General features: G+C 28.8%; 3 protein-coding genes across 3 annotated transcripts; 2 read left to right on the top strand and 1 right to left on the bottom strand.

Moving 5' to 3' along the window:
- The first annotated feature begins 1,585 nt into the window (after window positions 1–1,585).
- Window positions 1,586–2,773, top strand: LOC107929164 (uncharacterized). The gene has a single exon (XM_016860526.2). The coding sequence runs from the start codon at window positions 2,062–2,064 to the stop codon at window positions 2,611–2,613; it is 552 nt and encodes a 183-aa protein (XP_016716015.1). The 5' UTR covers window positions 1,586–2,061; the 3' UTR covers window positions 2,614–2,773.
- A 3,080-nt stretch (window positions 2,774–5,853) lies between these two features.
- On the bottom strand, window positions 5,854–10,579 carry LOC107929117 (uncharacterized). Its single transcript, XM_016860463.2, has 6 exons — window positions 10,423–10,579; window positions 9,997–10,246; window positions 9,039–9,487; window positions 7,340–7,474; window positions 6,880–7,155; window positions 5,854–6,798 (listed from the first exon to the last, which is right to left on the bottom strand). Exons 2-6 carry the CDS (start codon window positions 10,215–10,217, stop codon window positions 6,086–6,088), a joined length of 1,794 nt encoding a protein of 597 aa, XP_016715952.1. The 5' UTR covers window positions 10,218–10,246; window positions 10,423–10,579; the 3' UTR covers window positions 5,854–6,085.
- Window positions 10,580–14,511: 3,932 nt separating this feature from the next.
- On the top strand, window positions 14,512–15,487 carry LOC107929038 (transcription repressor OFP12). Its single transcript, XM_016860365.2, has one exon. It carries the CDS (start codon window positions 14,668–14,670, stop codon window positions 15,295–15,297), a length of 630 nt encoding a protein of 209 aa, XP_016715854.1. The 5' UTR covers window positions 14,512–14,667; the 3' UTR covers window positions 15,298–15,487.
- The last annotated feature ends 8,052 nt before the right edge of the window (window positions 15,488–23,539 follow it).

Genomic DNA, 23,539 nt, shown 5'->3' with positions numbered 1-23,539 from the left:
ATTGAGTGTATGATGTAAGCATGTTAGCTTCAGTTAATTTTATTTGATTGATTAATCCATTGCCTTATTTTCAAAAAAAGAAAAGAGATTCAATGCGTAATAAATGTTTACCATTTCACCTATAACTCAATTATTATTTATTTTTTCATAAATGTAAATTTAGTATCAAGTGTTTATTTCACTTATTTAAGTGAGTATAACAAATTTGTTTGGTTTTTTTTTTTTATGTACTTTCATTTATTAGACTCTGTTACTTGATTCGTGATATTAAATTTATTTATAAAATAAATTACAATTATAATATATACTCACTCTATAAATATTTTATAAAAAGGAATTATTTTCATAATATAAATAACAAAATAAAAAATTAATAGAGAAAATCCCAAAGGTTAATACTATATGGGTACAAAATTAATTATTTAACAAATTTATAAAAAAATTTGATATAAAAGTTAAATATAGCTAGCGATAAAGTTGAGAGAGCGAAAGTTGAATGTTTTGGGTTTGAATTCCATTTTGTATTTTTTTTTTCTAAATTTTATATGAACATATAATAAGACAAAAAATACTCTGAAATTAATATTTATTACTTTATAAAAATTGTGTAAATTACATTCAATGTCTCTCAATTATTAGTAAATTTATGTTTTGGCCATTCAACTTTTAAAAGTTACAAAATTGTTACTGAACTATTCAAAAAATTTTATTTAAGTCATCAGGTTGTTAAATCATTGTTGTATATGATTTTCTTTGTTCACACTACATGGACCAATCGAAAGCTCATATTCCCATTGTTTTTTACAATTTATTTTTTTAATGAAACAACTTTGAATGTTATGAATCTGCGAACTAAAATCCAAAAAGTTCTCTTCTTCGATCTCCGACATTGGCTATCAGATCAACTTAGATCCAAAATATATTTTTCTACTCACCGATGGGTATTGATCTTCTGTACTGATCATCAAATCGTCAACTGGAACTCGCTAGCTAGATATTATATATATAAAATAATAGTTTAATGACTTAAATTAAAACTTTTGAATAATTCAATGACTATTTTATAACCTTTTAAAATTGAATGACTAAAATATAAACCTAACTTATTAATAATTTAGTGAAAGAAATAATAAGATTTTAGTAAATCCACATTTGAGTTATTACTTAGTTAATAGATAATAATACCTTTGTGAAAATATAAAATAATTGTATAAATATAGATGAAATGGGAATCAAAGAGCATTAAATTTTACAATCTAAAAATAGTTATCTACTTAATTTTTTATTTTTACTTTTTTTTGCATTTCATTTTGCTGTGTAGATTTTGGGTCTTCTAATAGGAATAATAAATAATATAATATATTTACCCATGTGTTAGATTTTAACTGTGTACTTTGTAGACAATAATCAGTAAATAGTAATTATCAAAAAATAAATCACTAAATAGTAGTTCTTTACCTTTTTCCTGTAAAAAGAAAATAAATAAAAGGAGGTGGGCTTGATAGGTAATTATCTAAAACTTAAGGGACCATCAACCAAAACCTACTCCTTTATGTGCTATTTCCGGCTATAATTTAGCCATTGGCTCTTAGTTTTCCTGCACTTGAATAAAAGGCCAGATTTCTGTGTTTCTCATACAATTTTGTTTCATATTCTTGGAAAAAAAAACCAAATCACAAAATCTAATTGCCTCTTTCAGCCCTCAATCTACAAGAACAATTTTTTTTAAAAATTTTTAGAATCCTTTTCTTCCATTTTAGTTTTTATGTAACCCTTTTTATGGGTTTTTATCAAGATCTTCCCAAAAAAGCAAGAGAAAAAAAATAAAAATTTGAAGAATTGACACCATTGCTTTTTATGATTCTACCTTTTCCACTCACAAACTTGATCAGGGTTTTGATTCCTTTCCAAATCTCTTCACTTTTCTTCAAGAAAGCATCTTAGTTGTTGTTGCTATTAATAATCTTGTTCCTAGCCTTCTTCTCCTTTGATTTAAGTTCTTCAAATCTTTGTAAAAAAAACCGGAAGGAACCCAAATATTTAATACCCTCAAAGAGCACCATGAGGATCCATCCGTTGCCGAAGAAAAGGAACATCACCATCCAATACGAGATGAACCCAAGGACCACAAGGTCTCAAGCTGAGACCTTGTTGATCGGCGGGTCCAACAAGAAGCTCCGGAGGTTACCCCACATCTTCAGCCGCGTCCTCGAGCTGCCTTTTAGGTCGGATGCAGACGTGGCGGTGGAGGAAAGCCCTGACTGTTTCAAGTTCGTGGCGGAGACGGATGGGAGGATCGGCGATGTCGTGAGGGCTCATACGGTTGAAATCCATCCTGGGGTTACTAAGATTGTGATTAGGTCGAACAGTTTGGTGGATTTTGGTTTGCTGGATGATTTGGAGCTTGATATGTGGCGGTTCAGGCTGCCGGAGACGACACGGCCGGAGCTGGCGAGTGCTGTTTACGAGGATGGGGAGCTAATTGTGACGGTGCCCAAGGGAGGTGAAGTGGAGAATTTGGAGGACGGTGGTGGTGGTGACGAGTTGAGAGGAGGCATGGGAAATGGTAATAACAACAATAATAACAATAATAGGCTTGTTCTTGTACAGTAAGTAATAAATATGGAACCTTTAGCTCTGTTTCCTTAATTGCATGTTATTTTCATTTTAGTTCTTGAAGGTCACTGGTGGAGCTTAGCCCTTCTTTTTTTTTTTTTTTGTATGGTTACTACCTTTTATTACTTAATCAAATCAAGAATTGTTCTTCTCTGAATGATGGACATTTGGGGTTATTTAGATGATTCCTTTGGCATGATTTTGATGTTTTCCATTGGAGGATTTAGCTACCTTTACAATTTGCAGTAAAATATATTTTTTTATTATCAATGTTTTGTTTATATTAAGGTTGCTTATGATGCTTTTTGTTTCATGGGAAAGTATATGCTTTGCATAAGTTATTGTCTATGTGAAAAAATGATTGTAAGCATGATTGTGGATGTGTTTTGATCCTATGTTGTTTTTTATTTACTTCCATAGAGGTGAGAATCTATATGAACTGGTTGAAATTAGGCAAATGGGGAAGCTAGGAAAGGCCTCCCTTAGGTGCGAACCATGTGGTAGCGGAGTGGCATCGTTGATTGGTTTTCTTTGGTATGTTTCCTGTTTTCATATGCAGTAGCCAAGAGCTAAATAGTTTAGATTTAGAGCAAAGATGAAATCACATTCTGAGTTAGGATATGACATGTTTGCATTACAAGGTAGCGATTAGCTAAATGATTACTTCCCCGTCTTCGTCATAGGGATTTGTTGTATATGAAGTGCTTGCATTTTTCTTGTTTATACATCCTTGGTTGAAACTCAACCAGAAACATGGTAAAAGCAATAAGTAACTTTGGGGTTGTTGATGTTGAGAATTGGTTCCCTTCTTACTTTGTGGTTAAGAATCTATGCTTTTGGTCCACTTGGTCGGTTTGCCACCAAAGCTTGGACTTGAGGGTTTCGTATTTTGCCTTGTGTGTTTTTTGGCAAGTAATGATAAAACTACATTTATCTTTTTGGGGGTCTTTTTATTCATACATTTCATTCATTCTTTTTTCATATTATGATGAATCTTTTTGGTGATCAACTTTCTTTCTCTAAAGTAAAGCTTAAAGAAGCTCCATTGTAGATTCATGATGTCAAACATACATCCGTGTTGCTTTTTTTTTTTTCTTCTTTTTTTTTGGTTATGAATGTATTGATCCGAAAGGACAATTCGGACAACCTTCAACTCCTTTTTGCTTGTCACTATCTTGTTTCATTTTGATTCACACCATGGCAGAAACTCAATTTCAACATCAATGTTTCGCATCTTTGATTGTCAGTTGTTGCTGAGCCTGCATTCTCCTTCACTTAGTGCGATATTTATCAAGCATTCCATCTTCCCAAAGAGACGTAAACTTTTATCTTTGTAGTGACCATTCAGGAATATCTTTGTGGGGGTAGTGGTCATGCTTGTTGGGTTACTCTTGAGTCACCCAACTTTTAGGTCCCTAAGCCCTGGAGGTGAGGTAGGGGAAGACCAAGACCATGACCAGGGTAATAGACTTACCTTGCGGGAAGATGGGTCAAGCTAAAAAAATTTGTAGGGAGTCAGATGAATCATAAAATTTTGGGGATCAAAGTGCAATTTTACAATTATATTACCTTGTAATTTTATAAACTTCTAAGGGACTAAAAAGCATACTTACCATTTTTGAGGGGGCAAAGGTCACTTATCTCTAGGAGATTATGAGGTTTGAACTTATGATGTAGATGGCAGATAAGAACTTTAACCGTTACTCCATTTTTAGTCTTAGCTTAACCTGAAATATGTGTAAGACGCCTACTATAGCTTTTAAATTTTAAATGCTTTTCTTGAGATTGAAACACTTTTATTTGCTATGATTTTTGATTGGTAGGGTTGCTGCTTTTATGGCCAAAGGTAAGATTCCTTTATAATCACAAATGCTGTATATTTAGAAGCATCAATAATATTATTGGGTGAATCCAGGCTAGGCTCCATTCCTGCCGCCGTTATGCTAATTCCTTGTACCAATATAATTTGTCAAAGATATTTTTAACTCATTTTTACACTTCTATCTGGTTTTTTATTTACCAGGTTAAGAAATTCTTGTAAGATTTTTTTTTTAATAGAGTTAATTGCACTAAACATCTTCAAAGTTCGAACTATTAGTAAGGTTTTTCAATTTAACTTTTAAATAAGACTAGATCTTTAAACCATCGATGTCATATCAAAATTTTTAAGTGTTAAATGATTTGTTGGATCTTATGTGATAAAAATGGATAAGGTTTTTGAAGTTTTAGAGAAATAATCATTCACTATTTTTTCTTTTCGGTTTTACATTTTTCAGGTAACATTTTATGTTTCTTTAAAATTATTATTTTAAATTATGTTATACGAAAGGACCTGATTAATATAATATTGATAGTTTAGAGAGTAATTAAAATATTTTAAAGTTGGGAACTGATTAAAAATGAAAACAGAAAAGTCATTTGAATAAAAAAAACCGATATATATGTATTGTTTTAAATGGAATATTGACTTGAAAATGATATGAATATACAATCTATATTGTTATAAAATTCAACATAAGCTCAGGAAATAATTTTATAAACACAAAATTTAAATAATAATAATAGAACAAATTATTTGAAGAGAATGAAAGAAAGTTTTATTTGGCCTGAATCATAAATTCTAGCGTATACTACTAGGACTATTGTATATAATGGCTTGACCAAAAATGCATAAAAAGTCATGAGCCTTCTTACATATTTCAATTTTGATCCTTCTATTATTATTATATTTATTTTTAGATTTATAACAACTCCAAAGCGATATGAAGCATTAGCCTTTCAAGGTCCTTGCTTACAAGGGTTAAGAGAAACAGTTCGCTGCTGAAGAAATTTCTTCCATGGTGTTGGTCAAGATGGAGGAGGTCGTGAACTAAAAATTTAAAAATTCAACCCATTTCTGGAACTTTAAAAACTTTTAGTATTTTTTTATTTATAATTTTTTATGATTTTAAAAATTGATATATATATATATTTTAAAACATTTAATTTTTTTAAAAAAAAATTATAGCGTCATAATGATGTCTATATTATCATGTCACGAGTACCAACTTAAGAAAAAATGATGAATTTAAAAATTAAATGAATATTTAAACCTTATTTTTATAACTTCGATCAAATTTACAATTTTTCCATAAAATACGATTCAATTGGTCCCAACATCACAAATTAAATCAATTTTGAATTTTATTACTCAGCCGTTGAGATTAAAATATCAAATTTTGACATTATTACAAAAAGTTAAAACTAGAAACAGTAATTACTGAGTTTTGACGGTTCAAAAGTACAAAGGGGGCACTAGCCAAAGTTACCAAGTTACAACAATCCTCAAAAGCAATACACTACCAAATTGCAGTCTCAGCAAAGCTACCACTGTTATTTTATTATCACTAAATAAATATAAAACTAGTCCCATACCTATGGTGTTCAAGATATTACCAACAGACAATGATATGATAACACATAATTTCTTTCAAAGGGAAAACCCTTTTAAAGGAGCAAATTTAGCTAGTATTTCACCTTCACGCTTTAATGCATTTTCCTTCTTTAGCTCCCATTCTGGTTTTTTAGCATTAGCAAGCTGTACCTCATGCACCACTTTCGGTATCGAGTTTGCCACCAACTTTTGGTTATATGTCAATTCATCCTTGTCTCTTTTCTTTTTGTCTATCAGTTTCGTGAGCTCGGCTCGATGTGCTTTGAGTTGTGCTATCTGGTTGTCGATATCTTGCACGGTCATTGTGTTGGAATCTACCTCAGACTCTAGGTTTGTTACCTGTTGTTTTAACTCGCTGTATTCTTGTTTCAGGGAAGAGACCTTGGCCCTGTTGTCGTCAAGGCCTCTAAAGAACTTATCTGCCTGTTCCATTACTTCCCTGTTTTCGAGGAACACCTCGCAAAATGATGGGATCTCTTCTATTAACTTCAGCTTCACGAGTTGTTCGGCGGTAAGAGTGGGGTCTTTTCGGAGTTTGGATGCTAGACTCGCGAGTTCTTCGAGGTCTTTGAAGCAAATCAATGAAGGGAAATCCATATCGAGAAGGGAAGATAGTTTCCTTCGAGCTTCAGCCATTTCGCTGTCTCCTGCAAACGAGTTTTGCATCTCTGCTGGATGTGAAAATGGTTCTTCAGAGAAAGGCTGAGCAAGGATTTCATCCAAAGAACTGAGGTAGTTGTCGAATTCCGCTGCAACCATTTCAAAAGGTGAATGAAAGGAAGAAACAAGAAACTGTTTTCAGGAAAATTGTAAGCATTCCCAATTCTAACCTCTTCCCGTTTCATTGTCTAAGAAAGACAAATCAAGACCGCTATTCATATCTTCAGTTTCAGCTGGGGGTGGGGCAGACTCTTTACCGCGCTGGCGAGTTGGTCGCTTAGTTTTGGCTGATCCTTTACTATTCTTCTGCATTTTTTTACCATCACTGGAATTCGGAGTACTCACTGGGGGAGCCGGGGGAGCCCTCTTCCTTTGGGTTCTACGGGGAGTTTTTGAGTTACTTTCTTGTTTAACATCTTCCGTTCCTTCTTCTGGCGCTGCTGGCGCTGAAAGGATGAGAGTAGGCATTCATCACATTAAAGAAAAAAGTTATTTCAGCTAAGCAATTAAGAGAAAATGAACATTGCGTCACCTTCAGCTTCCAGGAAGAGAGATTTGATTAATAGGCACAGAAGAAACCATAAGTAACCAAAGAACAAAGCAACATACACGAACACCGGATTTTTTTACCTTCGATGGAACTCGGAGTACTGAATGGGGGAGGAGGGGGAGCCCTCTTCCTTTGGGTTCTACGGAGACCTTTTGTGTCACTTTCTTGTTTATCATCTTCTGTTCCTTCTGCTGGTGCTGCAGGCGCTGCTGCCACTGAAAGGATGAGAGGTGGCATTCATCACATAAAAGGTAAAAGTATTTTAGCTAAGCAATGAAGAGAAAATGAACATCCTGCAACTTCGAACTTCAGGAGGAGTGATAAATAGGCCAGAAAAGAAGAACAAAGAATTTTGCATGAGTATAGCATGGACTACTACGTCAACAATTCCCTATCCCTAGATGAAACAAAAATGAATGGAAATGGATCAATTTGGATAATGACACTTCATCTCAAACTCAACACTTGGAATGCCTACTGGCTACTTAAAGGATGTCCACAGGCACATACATTCACAACCTAACCGACACATAGCTAAACACCGACCTTAATTCAGGTACGACTGTTCTAGAGCTATTATGCCATTATGGCAGTACCTCCTCATTTGCAACTTCCAAGGCGACGGTCATTACCATGAATGTTCATCATAACATACAGTTCATCAAAGCAGACATAATACGAGAAAAAAGAAGCCTATAAGGTCATCAGCAGTAGCAATAAGAAACAGATTAATTCTTAGTTTATAGGTCTGTAAGGCCTGCAATCAACGACCTTTGACAAACATATTTGATGAGGATGAGTAAAATTTGGCAAGAGTGTCGGATATAAATGTTTCCAACATGCATATATTTAACAGTGATGTCAAGCCGAGCGCCTAGGCACTAAGGCGCAGCGCAAAAGGCCATTATGATCAGGTGAGGTCGAGTCATGGGGCCGTTTTCTTCAAAAGAAAATTCTTGTTTATGTGTTAAATTTTTTTATATAAACTTTGCTATATGATACAAACATGACAAATCTAAAGAAGCTTATTGAAAAAGTAAAGGAACTCCAAAGAATTTTCGTAGAATTTTAAGCAGAAAGCCTAGACCGATACTAGCTTGTATAAGGTACCTAGACAGGGTAAAGAGGAAATATGTTAAAAACACGCGCCCTTAGCTCGATTTTTGTAATGATCTATTGTGGTTTGACAGTTCAAATACAAAAAAGACACTAAACCTTAGGACTCATTAGAGGGAGACCTAGATCAATTTAGGGTTTTAAAGAAATTTTGCTTAGGTTTTATTATTCGGTACATCCGGACCAGACTTGTTAGATAAATAGAAAACCTACTCTAGAAAGGAAGGAAATTCATTGAAAAAAATCGCAATCAACGAACCTAAGAACAAAATCAACTGAAATAGAATCACAAGAAAAAGAACCTAAGCCTTCATTAGAGAATCGAAATTAATGGCCTTTCCTAACATAGGTTCAGTCCACAAAAGCATCCCCCGTAATTGCTCTTTGTTTCTTCCATTACTAATGCATTTCAAAACTCTTAACCTACCAACATGAAATTTAAAGATTTGACTCCACACCAATTCACCTTGAACAAATCTTAATGGTTAAACCACATCAACCTGGGCTAAGCTAACCTAAAGAGAACCTCTAATTTGACACTAAATCTTATATAATCAATATGCATTGCAACTTTCATCCTGTGAAAAAAAGTTAGATATCGAATTTCCTCACAAGATGATAAAGGGCACCTCAAACGTAAAACCTATATGTTTTTTAGCAAACCTTTAGTAGGAGATTCCACAATGGCAGGGATCTTCCAAACAAATGAAGCAAAGAACGCATTAACATCTGCATCCGGGAAATTCAACCGGATAAAACGTTCAAGTGCTGGCTTGCTCGCAAAGACTTTTGGACTATTTGGCTTTCGAAGACTTTCTGGAACATGGAGAAATCTATCGCCATAGAAGCCAGCACTGTTGACTCTCCTCCCCACTTTCCAGGTCCAAATATCACCAGCATTTGGCCAATGTATAGGAGCATAAGGTAATCCTTCCCCACTACTACCAGGTGGAACTGGTGGAGGGGAATTATTATCTTTAATTACAGGAGCACTATCATTATTTCCATTATGGTTATCATTTCCCTCAAATTCATGTTTTGGCTCAGATGGAGCAGAATCCAGGGCAGGAGCCGGAGCCGGAGCTGGAGCTGAAGCTGTTCCACCATAGTAACTGCAATGGGGATAAAACAGCAGTCAAGAAAACATAATCTACACCTTTAAACTTAATATCGAGATACGTTGAAGCTACTAATGTGTTACGCTGCTATGCTCACTAACTGATGAATACACAGGAACAACGAGGCGATTTTGGAACGAGAATGACGGTTTATCACAGGGTTCAAAGATATAAGATTCCCCAGTAGCTACTTACTGTAAATAGTTTCCAATTACAGGTGGTTTTTACATTTTTAAAATAGGGTTAGATCACAAAATGCCCCCCAAAAAAGACCATGCATCATTGAGATCTAGTAAACCATACTAAACTATAAGGATTTCCATGCTTTCTCAAAGCAAAGAAAATTCTTCAATTTTATGGTAAACTAACCTTCAATTCATTAAATTCAAACTATTTTGAACATGAAATATTTAAGAAACAAACCTAAATTTCTATATAAAAACATGAATTAAACTCATCCAACAGCAGATAAGTAAGAAATTGAGAACCCAAAAAAAACTTACTCTGGAAACAGATCTTGATGAATATCTATATGTGGACTGCCCATATCATTAGGGTTTTCAGTATGAGGGGGAGTATCCATATGAGAGTTGAGATCTTGTTGAATATCTATGTGTGAACTACCCATGTCATGGGGGTTATCAAGAGGGGGAGTAGTATCCATATGCGGGTTCTCAGAATGAGGGGGAGTACCCATATGAGAAGGTGAAGGAATTGACATCATTAGAACCCAAAAATAATCCCACTTTTAACCTGAAGAAAAAAAATAACACCCCCAAAGATTAAAATTTTGATCTTTTGAACTCTAACCCACAAGTCAAAATTAAATCTTTAAACAGTAGAAATGGTAAAGAACTGTTTGAAGACAACAAAGGAGAGAGCTTTCAGTACTTAGATCTAACAAGCTGACAAATGTAGTAGAAAAATACCAGATCAATGACTTTGAGTCTTCTGAGAGATAATATATGTCTTAAAAGAAAAATTGGATTTTGTTACAAAGGGCAAAATGTAAAACCCACAACTACAACAACAACAGCTAGTGCTTAGTCTCCTACCTGTTACAGAGAAGAAGAACCTAGAAGAGATAAGGAAGAGGAAATTACTTTTCTACCCTTTAAAAATGTACTTCCATAATTCTATGTCCGAAGGTCATAATTTGAAGATGAGTTATTTTTAATGGGAATAACTTACAGCGTGTTTAGATTAAATAAAAGTATTTATTTTTATTTTTTAATTCGATAATTACACATGATTCCATAGTTCAAACCGGTTTAAATAAGACTTATCGAAGTTTAAGTATTGATTTGAACAAGGAAACTGAGTTTAAGTACTTAATTGGACTTGAATAAATTTTATACAAAATTAAATCTTAAAATCAAGTTTAAGTACCTAATTAAATAAATAAAAAAAACTTTAAGTATCAACTTGAATTTTGAAGTCTAGTTTAAATATTAAAATGTATATTTACCCTTTTTAATAGAAAGAATATGTAAAATATTTTGTAACATTTAAAATATTTTATTATTTAATATTTTTCAAATTATTAGGACCCTTTAATTTTTAAATTTACTTTCAATTTCAATGTATCAATTTTGTTTAAGATGATAATAAAGCATCACAACCGCTTAATTGAAAAACTCGGATGCTGAACTCAACTAACTATTTCACACTAATTATGACAAAGAAAATGGTCTACATCTTAATGGTCAATTTAACGAAATTAAAAAAAAATTATAACTTACTTAAAAGCTGATGTTAATTTACTAAAATTTATGTGTACATAATAAATTGATATGATTTTTATACGATTTTATTTTTATTTATAACTTTCGAATTTTGAATTGAAAGAAAAATATATTTAAATGTTTTTAAATTCACGTTATTTTATTTATTGTAATAGCAATCCGAAAGTTATTAGTGAGGTTAGAATATTGTTATATATTTTATTTATTTATTTTTAAAATTTTTAAATATAATGTAAAGAGACGTATCAAAATCTCAATTTCGCTCATAGAATTAAAATTTTTTACCCTTAGTTACCAAATAATTTTTTATCTTTTAATCATTTCTTTCTTCAAATTGGCTTTTCAAGTTAAATTTTCAACCTAAATGAAAAATAGTTAATACTTTAATTGGTAGAGTGAGAAAATGAAAAGATAGAAAAAAAATCAACAAAGTAGAAAATAAAAAGATAAAATAATGAATTTTTATTGGCATATTTGGTAGGGAAAAAATGAAAAAATTAGGAAAAATGGAAAAATTAAAAGAATTTGTTTGATACAGCGAAAAAAATGTTTTGTTTTTTTTTAATATATATCTCTTTTTATTTTAATTTTATTTTTATATATACCGAAATGAAAATTTATCATTTTTCTTCTTTTATTTTTTCACTCTCTCTCCCCCTATTTCATTTAATACGCTTTTATTTATCAAACTTTGTACTGTACTTAATTTACTTTAAATTGCAATCACTAAATATATATTTAATATTTCTATTTAAGTTTATAATTGTTTATTTTTTTAATTTTATTTCAAATATTTAATAATTTATATATTCAAATTAAATTTTACAATAAATTTATATTACTTACCAAAAAATATTTAAAAATTTTATATAGTTCATATACTATAATATTAGGAACTAGAAACTAGAGGTTCCTTTTAGCATAGTAGCTAGAATTTTGAAACTACAGTTTTTACAACAATTTTTTAAAGTATTTTTTTTTCAAAAACATTTTTCAACTGAAACAGTAACACTAAATTAACCATTTTTCATCTAAAACTTTTTTAAAATATAGTATATATTTGATTATTTAAAAGTTATATTTTACATATCGTAATATTAATGAATTTAAATATCATTTAAGTTAATTTATTTTTTACTTTTCAACGTATGCCTAAAATGTATATTTAATTTATTATAGCACTTTTAACAACACTACTAAATACTTATAATTTAGAAACTACACTTTTTTTCACAATATTTTCCAATCGTAATAAAAATATTAAATTAACCCTATTCCATCTAAAAACTTTAAAAAATGCTTTTAGATCCAAACAAAAAGAAAATGTTGCTATTGACACTCAATTTTTTTCTTTTTTGTCATCGAATTATGAAAAGTCACAAAATGATCATCCAACAATTCAATTTTGTCTTTTTTTAGTCATCTACACTCTAACATAAAAATAGAGACACCAAAAAATCTTATACAGTTAGGTAATCATTTTACTTCTCATAATTGGGTAATAAAAAAAAACACTGTTGAGTGACTACTAATATAGCTTACCCTTTATTTATGATACAATTGTTAATACATTTTTTTAACATTAATCTTAATACGTTACTATCATATCTGCTCGTTTTGATACAATACTTAGAATTACTCATAGCCCCTCCCCAACTCTTAAATAGGAAAATAATGTAATTTAGCGCACTCGAACCCATATCATTTTACACTAACAACAATATCAATATCGATTGAGCTAAGACTCAATCGACTAAACAAATACAATTTAAAATAACCTTACATGTATACAATTTTAAAATAATATACAAAAATACAAACTAAACTTAAAAATAAATAAACGAATATACACAAAATTCATTTATTCATGCTTGATTCTACCCATTAATCTAGAAGCCACCATTGTGCATTGACTTGCAGTTAGCTTGTAAAATGGTTAGGAAAGTGAAACCCCAAGGTACAAAAGGAAATCATTTCCAGGCCCATGTATTTTATTACTATTATGCATAGGCTTCAATCTTTGGGTGTCCAATAAAGCTGAATCCCTCACAAAAAGTACATAAAAAGGATCTAATTGAGTGCAGAAAAATCATGTGGAAGTGGAAGTGATTTCCTTTTGCTTTTTGGGTTTAATAATTATTTAACTACACATTTAAGTATATTTTTTTAACTTAATGCATGATAAAAATATTAATTAATTGTACACTTTTTTTATAAATATCAGATATTACAAAAGCATGTATTAAAATATAAATGATCGAAAAAATAATAACGGAGGGAGGTAGACCCTTTTTGTCATTTTATAACATTTGGCATGCAAAATAAGAGACCGAGTTCGATAATTTTTTCTATCTTGTCCTTATCTTTTGTTTCCCATTAATTTTCGAATTTGACATTTTTTTTCAAGTTGATCTTTAAAATTGCATCACATCATCATAATGAAACGAAATTCAAATTCATAATTAAATTGAAATAAATTATCATATTTCGAAACAAATGTAAACAAAAAATTAAAAATCAAAATAAAATAAAAACAAATTCAAATACTAAATATTACTTTACTCCAAACATAGAAAGGTAAAAAAAAAAGAATATATTTGCTGCCCTTTAGGCTTTAGCCCCATTCTAAGGTAATCGATTTTGAAAAAATATTATGCATACTATATTTTACTTTTAATATAATGTTTAGAATTATTTACAATCTTTTATGATCATTAAAATAGAAGATAAACATATTTTGACACACTTGAACTTACATCTTTTTATATTAATAACAATATCGATACTAACCGAATTAAGTCAGCAGTTTTTAAAAATAAATTTATTTTCATTAATTTTAATATATTTTTTAGTTTATAATATATAATAAAAATAAATTTAATTGATAATATGTGTGCATGCTGTGGTAAGATGCGCATTCTCAAGAGGCAAATAGTTGGAGAAAATGCAAACGGGAGCATGTAGGTGCTAGCCTAAAAAATGAAAATTTGTAAATTTGACCCTCAAAACAAAAAAAAACATATATTTAATTTTTTTAATAATAAAATTATAAATTAATATATGATAAAAATATTTTTTAAATTTTAAAAAATTATAATTCCGTTTCTATAATTGTTTAAAAATAAATAAATTCACCTCTAACCGCAAAAAAGCTCAAAATAATAAATAGTAATACAAATATAGTAAATTTTTAAGTTTTAATCTAAAAAATTGAACCAACACCAATGAAATCGAGTTTAATAACCCATACGGATATCAAATGAGTCAGACCAAACACTACTTTTCTAATCTATTTTTCTTAAGCAGCTCAGGCTTGTGTTTTTTTTCAGCCGATAAAACCCCCACATCGCCACCACTTTCAGAGCCCTTTTTCAATCATCTTCAAAATCTCTCCTACTCTCCCTTTTTCTTACAACAACAAAAAGAAAAATGTCGAATATGTTCTTGAAAATGTTTCATCTCTGCTTCACAAATCTCAAATCAATGGACGAATCTTCAATCTTACTCCCATCATCATCAATAAAACAAGATCCTTCATCGTTTCCCAAGAACTTTAACTCCCTTTACGACCTTCCAACATCATCAGCTTCCACTTCCCTTTTAACACCTTCCGTTCGCACCACCGATTCCGACTCCGACGCCGACGCCACACCTGATTTCGCCACCGTATACGCTTCCCACCGTTTCTTCTTCTCTTCTCCAGGTCGTTCTAACTCCATCATCGAGTCACCCGATACAAGGCCCGAAGCTGAACCTAACACCGAGACGACGACCGAAACACCGCCTCAACCACCGCCGATGGACGGTGGCGTTGCTGTCAAGAAATACTCGCCGGACCCATACAGAGATTTCAGGTTTTCAATGCAAGAAATGATCGAAGCGAGGAACTTAACCGATGTGAACAAAGACTGGGACTTCCTGCATGAACTACTCATTTGTTACCTTACTTTAAACCCCAAAAACACCCACAAGTTCATCGTTAGTGCTTTTGCTGATATCATTGTCTGTCAACTCTCATCGTCGCCGGAATCCGATACACCCGAAAACCACCGCCGGTGATTCTCTTTTTTTTTTATCCTTTTCATTAATTCCTAGTAAAAATAGTTAATAATTTAGAAAAAGAAAATGAAAGATATTGGCGGTTGTTTTTGTTCTTTTTTGGACTTTTGTTGCATGGGATGTTGATGTCTCGAGCCACTGTCATTTGGCTATGTTACACATATATATATATAAATGTTTTGCACTTAAATGGTGTAATTTTTTTTTTGGTTAAAAGTCTGTGTACTTCTTGAAAATTAAGAATCCAGTACTTTTACTTTTTCAAATTTTAATTTTAAAATTAAGATTGAACTATTATCACTCTTATATTTTTTGTTAAATTTAAGTTAATTACGAACTTATTTTTTTATTAAATTGTTATCAAATGAATATTTTTTATCTTAAAAATGTTAGAGCAACAAATTTAACTAAAAAAATTAATGGTATTAATGGTTAGACTTCAATTTTGAAATTGAAAAATTAAATTCTTAATTTTTGAAAAGTACACATTTTAACCATTTTTTTCGTTTTTAAGTGTTGTGAAACTGGTGAGACGGTTTATAATTGTTGTTTTTGTGTGGTCCATTGATGAGAAAATTTTGCATACAAAATCACGAGGTTGGCTGTTTTTATTGTGTTAGTATTTCGGACAAGTTAGCTGCTACATGTCGGGTCCATGTAGTTGATGCCATTGTAATAATTGAAAGTCCCAATTCTAAGCATGTTTGTATTATTCAATGACAATCTTTAGGGTGCAGAAATAATATGTTGAGTAGATAAAAAATAAAGTTAAAAACAAAATTTATAAATGAAATGGATATTCTTGTTCAAAGGGTTAGCCATGTTAATTGCAATCACATAGTAGAAGAAGTAGGTGCCCAAATTGTGATTTCCATCATCCTATTATTGAATTTATGTAAAAAAAATTTCATTGCTCAACTAATGTGAATTTTAAAAAATCAAAACTAAAATTCTCTTACATGTCATTAAATTTATGGTTATTAAAATAATTGTTTTTAATTAAAAAAATACTTGGACCTCGTGATTTTATGCCATGTAATTATTTATCACTTTCATTCAATTTATTTCATGAATTATATATATGTTGACGTGTCATAACTATTTCACATAATATTTTTTCGAAATTGAGTATGTTAAGGATAACAATCATAAATTGAACAATAAAGGGTGGTTTTAACGATGCTATAATTTAACTATAATAGATTGGTACAATCACTTGTAAGATGTAAAAGTAATATGGAGCAATTTATTTTAGAAGTTATATTGCATTTTATCTCTTGTTTTTAACTTAAAAAATGAGTAAAATAGTCATTGTACGTTAAATTAGATAGTAAATTAGTCTTTTTGTTAAAATTTAATCAATTTCTATTGTTAAAAACTAACGGAATAACTAGATAGTTTCACGTGGCGTGCCACATTTACCTCATGATGATGTAAATGGATTAGATTTTAACAATAGAAATTAATGGAATTGTTAACGTGTAAAGACTAATTTGTCTATTTTTTAGTAGAGGTGACAAAATGCAATTCAACTCCATAACGGCTTCCGTAATACTTTTACCCTTTTAAGAAGTAGCGTCTTATATATCAACCATCTACCACTTTTTCCATATTAGCTTCTAATCCCACATTTACACGTTTAATATTTAATTAATTGTTCAAATATTATATTTTTAATTACAAAAATTAATGTAAACTTGTATTTTATTTAAATTATTAATATAATTCAAATATTTTAATTTATCAACTCAAATATTGTAATCAAAAAATTTAAATCATTCAACATATAATATATATTTACTTTATGTAATTAATGTAAAGTAATATTATTCAAAATAATAACTAATTAACATCATTAACTCTAATATTAATTAATTGATAATTAATATGATTAGGTAATAACTTTATTTTACATCAATAAAATCATCACAAATTTATTTCTAGTCAAAATATTTTAACTAATTATAATTGCCAAAAAAAATTTCCTGTAAAAATTTTATATTTATAGTTGTATTTAAGTAATAATTTTATTTTAAAATTAGTAAAAAATATATACTTATACAATTTACTTCGATTTTTTAAACTAATAATTCTAAATTAAATATTACAATTATTTTTAATATAAATTTAATAACATGATAACAAAAATAAATGATATTCTCTTCCAAACTTGTGGTTTATATATATGAATATATATTATAAATTATTCTTTAAATTTATTTTTTATCTTTTAAAACAAGTTGGTTTAAATTATACATATCCAATGCAAATTGTAGACTAGGTAGCCGCTAAAGGGATAATACAATATTTTTAATAATATTAATTGAAAATAGCCCTAAAAATTGCATGGAGAATATTGAGAAAATTGAGTCTGGTTTGCTCTTTACATATTTTGTAAGTGCTTAGAAGACTCAAAAGGGAGACAAACTAATAGGATCCAAAGAGATATGCTAACAACTTCAAGTAAAGAGAAATAAAAGAATGAATTAACAATATAAATTTTCACCTTTTTAATTAATTAACAAAATCCCTAAAGTTAGTTGGTTTAGGTAAGGTTAAAACCAGACCATTTGTCCTTAAGTGTTTCCACTAATAAAATAATTTAAGTCCCCCTTTTTTATTTTTAAGTCACATATGGACATTTGGTGGGATGAAAAAAAATAATCCCCAAAACCCAATGTCAACATCGTGCAACTTTGTTTTATATTAAGACAAATAGACAACCATCTTTATTTGGAAACACAACAGCAACTTATTTTAAGTGAGGAACATGGATTAACCAAGATTAGATTAATAATACGAGGCCAAATGTAGGGTTTAGGGTTATATTTAGGTATAATAATAGCGAGTAAATCCCAATTAATGAAGCAAAGGTCTTGTTTTTGGCTTTTAAGGTATAGGCTTCAATAAAACAATTTTAATATTGTTTTTGGCTTGCTATGTTTGCACATTGTTTCAATTAGGGATCGCAAAGTTGTATGAACAGGATTGGATCGAAAGATTAGATCGAGAGTCGATTAAGATATTGATTTAGAGAAGAGTAGTGAACCTATCAATGCAAACTGGTTGAACTGAATTTTTTTATTAAATTGATCAAATCGATTTAATTATTGATCCTATTTTAAAAACATTGAAAGACGATGTTAGAGGGGCAAACAAGTCTTGACTCCCCAAAAATTGGTGAAATTTCAATATAAATCCTTTAAAAAGTGTGCAGATATAAAATAATACATTAATAAAATTTCACTTTAATTTCTCTAAAAATTTATAATTCAATTTTGATCATTTAAAAAATTCCCATTACTTGATTTTACCACTAGATTAATGACAATTTTTTTGGTCTTGAGAGTTCAACTTTTATATTTCATTGAATAGATTGTTTAAGAGAATTAAAAATTGAATCAATTTAATTGTTTTAATTAGGGTATTTTCAAATTAGATTCGATTTGAAATTAATCTATCTGAAAACCCTAATAATAAATACTCTTTTTTTCTTAAATGATACTACCCCAACTCAATTTTATTTCTTTGAACTATTTGAATGGTAAATACTAAATGAAAGAGTAGGTAGTTAACATATATTAAAAATTTTGTCAAACCACGTATCTAAAATATAAATATGTATTTAAAAATAATATATAACAAATAATGAAATATATGGTATGAAATTAATTAATCACAATAACACATGAAATATATATAATTTTAAAATATAACATATTAACGATACTAAATACACTTCAATTGGTTGTCATAGTTTTGTCATCAATCATGAGTTGGTATCGAGTTGAATTGTACCTCTAACTAAATTAACAACGTTATTAATATAGATAGATAGATACAACTAATGGATATAATAAATTAACAACATTATTAAGTGGTAAATTAATGTTTTATTAATCTAATTGCTGGGAATTCAAATTTTTATTTTTATTGGTTTTTGTTAAAATAAAAAGACTAAAGTGCCTTCAAATAATAATAAAAATTCAACATTAATTTCATTGTAGGTTTTTATTTGATACAATGCCTAGAATTACTCATAACCCTTTCCCAACCCTTGAATAGGAGGATAATGCACTTCAACACAATCGAACTCATATCCTCCTACATTAACAATAATGTCGATTCTAATCGAGTTAAAAATTAATAGGCTAATATAATTTATTTTAAATGTAAAATAATTTTTTTAATTGAGTTGAAATTCGATTAATAAATAAATTTGAGTGTGAGAGGAAGTAATATGCCAAATTTGGAAACGTGAGAGTAGAAACCAAAAAAACAAACATGATAAGACATGACTGAAATCAAATAATTGCAGAAATAATGATAAATAATGATGCCAGAGAGAACTGAAACACTAGAGTCAGGTCGGAAGAGATCAGCTCTCTAAACTGATTTCTTCGTCCTACAGATCTTTTAAACGGCTCAACCAAACCCCACTTCCACATAATGTACTCCCAAAGTTTTTTAGGTTTAAAATCACTAATGATGAACAGAATTATGGGAAAAGTATTATTAAAATTCAGATTATATTTGTTAGGTTTACTTTCACACCTTTTTTAATGTGATTGTCAAACATCAAAGGTCCCGAAAGAAAAATTAATGGTAGAATCTATTACGTATAGGTTTGATGGTAGTATAATTTATAACAACGATAGAATCTTTAACGTAGTTGAAAGGAACGATTATAAATTTCGAAAAATTATTTTCGATAAATTATAAAAGAGACATGAATGATACATTAATTTTTTTAATATTAAATTAAATATATAAAAATATAACAAATTTATATAACATGAATAATTAATTAGCAAGGTCGAAGTTTTTAATTTCTTTGAAAACATAAAAAAGGAAAAGAAAAGAAGGAAAAATGTGCAGTGCAGAGCAGAGCAGAGGATTCTGTCAAAATTGTATGCATATGGAGAGTTAACTAAGTTACTATATCAATGGTGATTTTTGGAATTTAGTTCCTCGGGAATTGGGTAATTTTCATTTTCACGGTTTTGTTGGGTTTGGAGTGACATTTCCTTTTTCATGGAATTGTATTTGAATAGGCCATTGGCTTCTTGTAATTGCATATGACATTGAACACTGCACATTTCCATTGCACGCCAAAATTTTAAATCCATTTGCTGTTGTCTTCACCCTAATGCATGATATCGACATTTCATATCATATATTATATATAATGAAGTTTGGATTTGGCAATATATCTATCTTCCTAGACCTTCCCAAGTGACATGATTCACTGCTCATTGACCATACAGCCTTTGCTTTCTCATTGGACATCAATGAAATTTCTAAATAATTAAAATAGACACAGTATAAAACTATGATTCTACGTCATTTCTAACCCTTTTTAATTGGACAATGACAAATTAAATTTTATCCTCTTGATTTCCATTTTTTGAGGAGGAAAAAAATTGAAAATTAGGAGGAAAAATTTGATTTGTCATTTTTCTATTAGTATGGGATATGGATGACGTACAATTACAGTTTCATATAATCATTTCTTATATATATTTGGTTTTATTCATTTTCAATTTTGAAATTTCAGCTAAACAAATTTAATAAAAGTAATTTGATAGTATTAACAATTAGATTTGAATTTTAAAATATGAAAAAATCTGAAAGACTAGAAATAAAACTATGAAGGACTAAATTCCAAAATTAAAGAAAGGAGAGTGAATTATTATTGTATCAATAGTCTTCCACAAGTATTGCAAAATGAATGATGTGTATTTGTTTTGATTGTTTTTATCTTTTATATTATTTAAGAATTAATTATAATGTTTTTATATTCTATTATTAAATTATTTTATTGTGTCGTTGTTATAAATTAACTAGACATTGATTTAATTAAACAAAAAATAAAATAATTTTATAAAATTATAAATAAATAATGCATCAAAAGTTTATACGGGTAAATTACATATTTGTAAAAAATGTTATTTGAACAAATGGATACTTAATTGCAAACAAAAAAAAAATATTTGGTTAAATTCTACTATTAGTCCCTATACTATGAATAAGTTGAGGATTTAATCTTTGTATTTTAATTCAATTATTTTAGTCCTTGCATTTTTTAATATTTAAAATTGAAATATTGACTCTTGATCAAATGGTAGTTGTTAAGTTTATTAAATTGTGCTATTTTCAAGATCTGGTGCAACAAATAGCATGCGTAATATCACGTCAGCTTACTATATTCACAAATTACTCAAAACAATTAACGGATTTAACTATTTTCATTGGTGTCAGTATTGAAATTTCAAAATTTGAAAAATACATAAGCTAAAAAAAATCAAAGTATAATAGCAACAATTAATCAAATAAAATTAGTTGTTACTATTTAGATCATATTTGAATTTCAAATCTTGAAAAATATTAAGACCAAAATTGATCATTGAAAAAAATTACATTCACTAAATTTGACCAAATTAAAATATATAAACTAAATCCATCTCTTTACATAAAAGAACTAAAAACCCTTGGGGTTACTTCATTAAGGGTATTTCTTTGGAGTTACACACATCTATAATTGACTTTCTTTTTTAAATTTTTTAACCTACATGCATAGAATGAGAAATTAATGCTGATATCAACAACTATTGAGTGCATTGGTAAAATATATTATACTTAAAAAATTAAAATTAAATAAAATAACTATAAACCCGAAAAAAGAATAAAATTTATATCTTATAAAAGCAACATAAATGATACTTTTAACATGGAAAAACTCATGCTTTCATTGATTACATATATGTTTATGCAAAGAAAGAGAAAATCTATAATATTGAAGACAAACAAAGAAAAGAAATCTAAAAGATATGCATGATTAGAAGGAGATAGGTTCTTCTGTCAACAAACTATTTCATTATGTTAATAAATGTCCACAAAAGTCTAAATAATTATCTTTTACTACTAAAATTAGGATGCCTACAAACTTGTCAATTGGCAGGCTCCTTATCATTATGTGGGTTTTTACTTGTACCTTCCTTAGGCTGATAAAGAGAGGATTTGGAGGCAAATACACAAATGTAAAATCATTATTTTATATATTATTAATAAAAAAAACTCGGTAAAAATATAATGAAAGTTCTTGTATTAAAAGTTAAATTGTATTTTACTTTTTATTTAAAAATAGATAATTTAATCTTATATGTTAGTTTAAAGATCGTACTAGTTCTTTATGTTAAAAAATTTATTTATTTATAACATTAAAAACTAAATGATTAACGGAATAACTAAACAGTGACACGTGACATGTCACGTGTACATCATATTAATGTATATTAATTAATTCTTAACAGTAAAATAGATAAAATTTTTATCAAAATAATTAATTTATTTTAAATTTAACGAATATAAGTAATTCACTTTTTAAAACTAAGAACAGAGATTATGGTACTTTAAAAGAACATTCACATGAGATCGACGCGTATTCAAATATGGTAAAAACACACAAGTTCTTTCCCTGAAAAAAACAGGTCCTAGGTTTAACTTTTCTACTCTTAGGTTTACTTATTATTACACGATGGGTATTCATATCACCTAAAAATATTTATTAATAAATAATTACATGAAAACATTTATGTAATATGTATAAAAACATATAAATATATTATCAAAATATATCAATATTTATAATCTATAATATATATAAATACGAATTTAGAGAGAGTTAAAAATTGACGAAAATATCCTTTATTTTCTTATCGTATTATAAAATTCATATTTAAAAATAATTATAATATTTAATTTTGAATTATTATTAGTTTAAAAGGTTGTGATAATTATATATTTAATAATTATAATTTAATAGAACCTATGCTAATTAAATATTTAAAAATAATTATAATTTAAATTATAATTATTAGTTAAAAAGTTATGTCAAATTTAGAATAGAGTTATTACTTGAATAAAACTCTAACCATAAAATATAGGGATAAAATTGTGATAATTAAAATTTACAATTATTAATTAAATATTTTTGATGAAAACAAAGATTGTACTAATTTTATTGATGTAAAATAGAATTATTACTGGAATAAAATTTTAAGTATCTTAATTATTACTTAAATAATATTAGAGCTAATTATGTTAATAAGTCATTATTTTGAATAATGTTATTTTGCACTAATTACATAAAGTAAAACTGTATTGTATATTGAATATATTAAAAAAATTAATTATTATTTCAACAAAGTTACATTGAACCAAATTATAGCATAACTACTGT

Source organism: Gossypium hirsutum, chromosome D09 (assembly GCF_007990345.1).
Source record: "Gossypium hirsutum isolate 1008001.06 chromosome D09, Gossypium_hirsutum_v2.1, whole genome shotgun sequence".
NCBI classification, from domain to species: Eukaryota; Viridiplantae; Streptophyta; class Magnoliopsida; order Malvales; family Malvaceae; genus Gossypium; species Gossypium hirsutum.
This window is presented reverse-complemented; position numbering and strand designations above follow the sequence as displayed.

Excerpts from the sequence above, each read along its gene's own strand:
- LOC107929038 (XM_016860365.2), top strand. The coding sequence starts at position 14,668 with ATGTCGAATATGTTCTTGAAAATGTTTCATCTCTGCTTCACAAATCTC.
- LOC107929117 (XM_016860463.2), bottom strand. The coding sequence starts at position 10,217 with ATGATGTCAATTCCTTCACCTTCTCATATGGGTACTCCCCCTCATTCT. Across the intron at positions 7,475-9,038 it reads TGTGGAATCTCCTACTAAAG|TGGCAGCAGCGCCTGCAGCA; the intron begins GTTTGCTAAAAA and ends TCATCCTTTCAG. Across the intron at positions 6,799-6,879 it reads AGACAATGAAACGGGAAGAG|CGGAATTCGACAACTACCTC; the intron begins GTTAGAATTGGG and ends AAATGGTTGCAG.
- LOC107929164 (XM_016860526.2), top strand. The coding sequence starts at position 2,062 with ATGAGGATCCATCCGTTGCCGAAGAAAAGGAACATCACCATCCAATAC.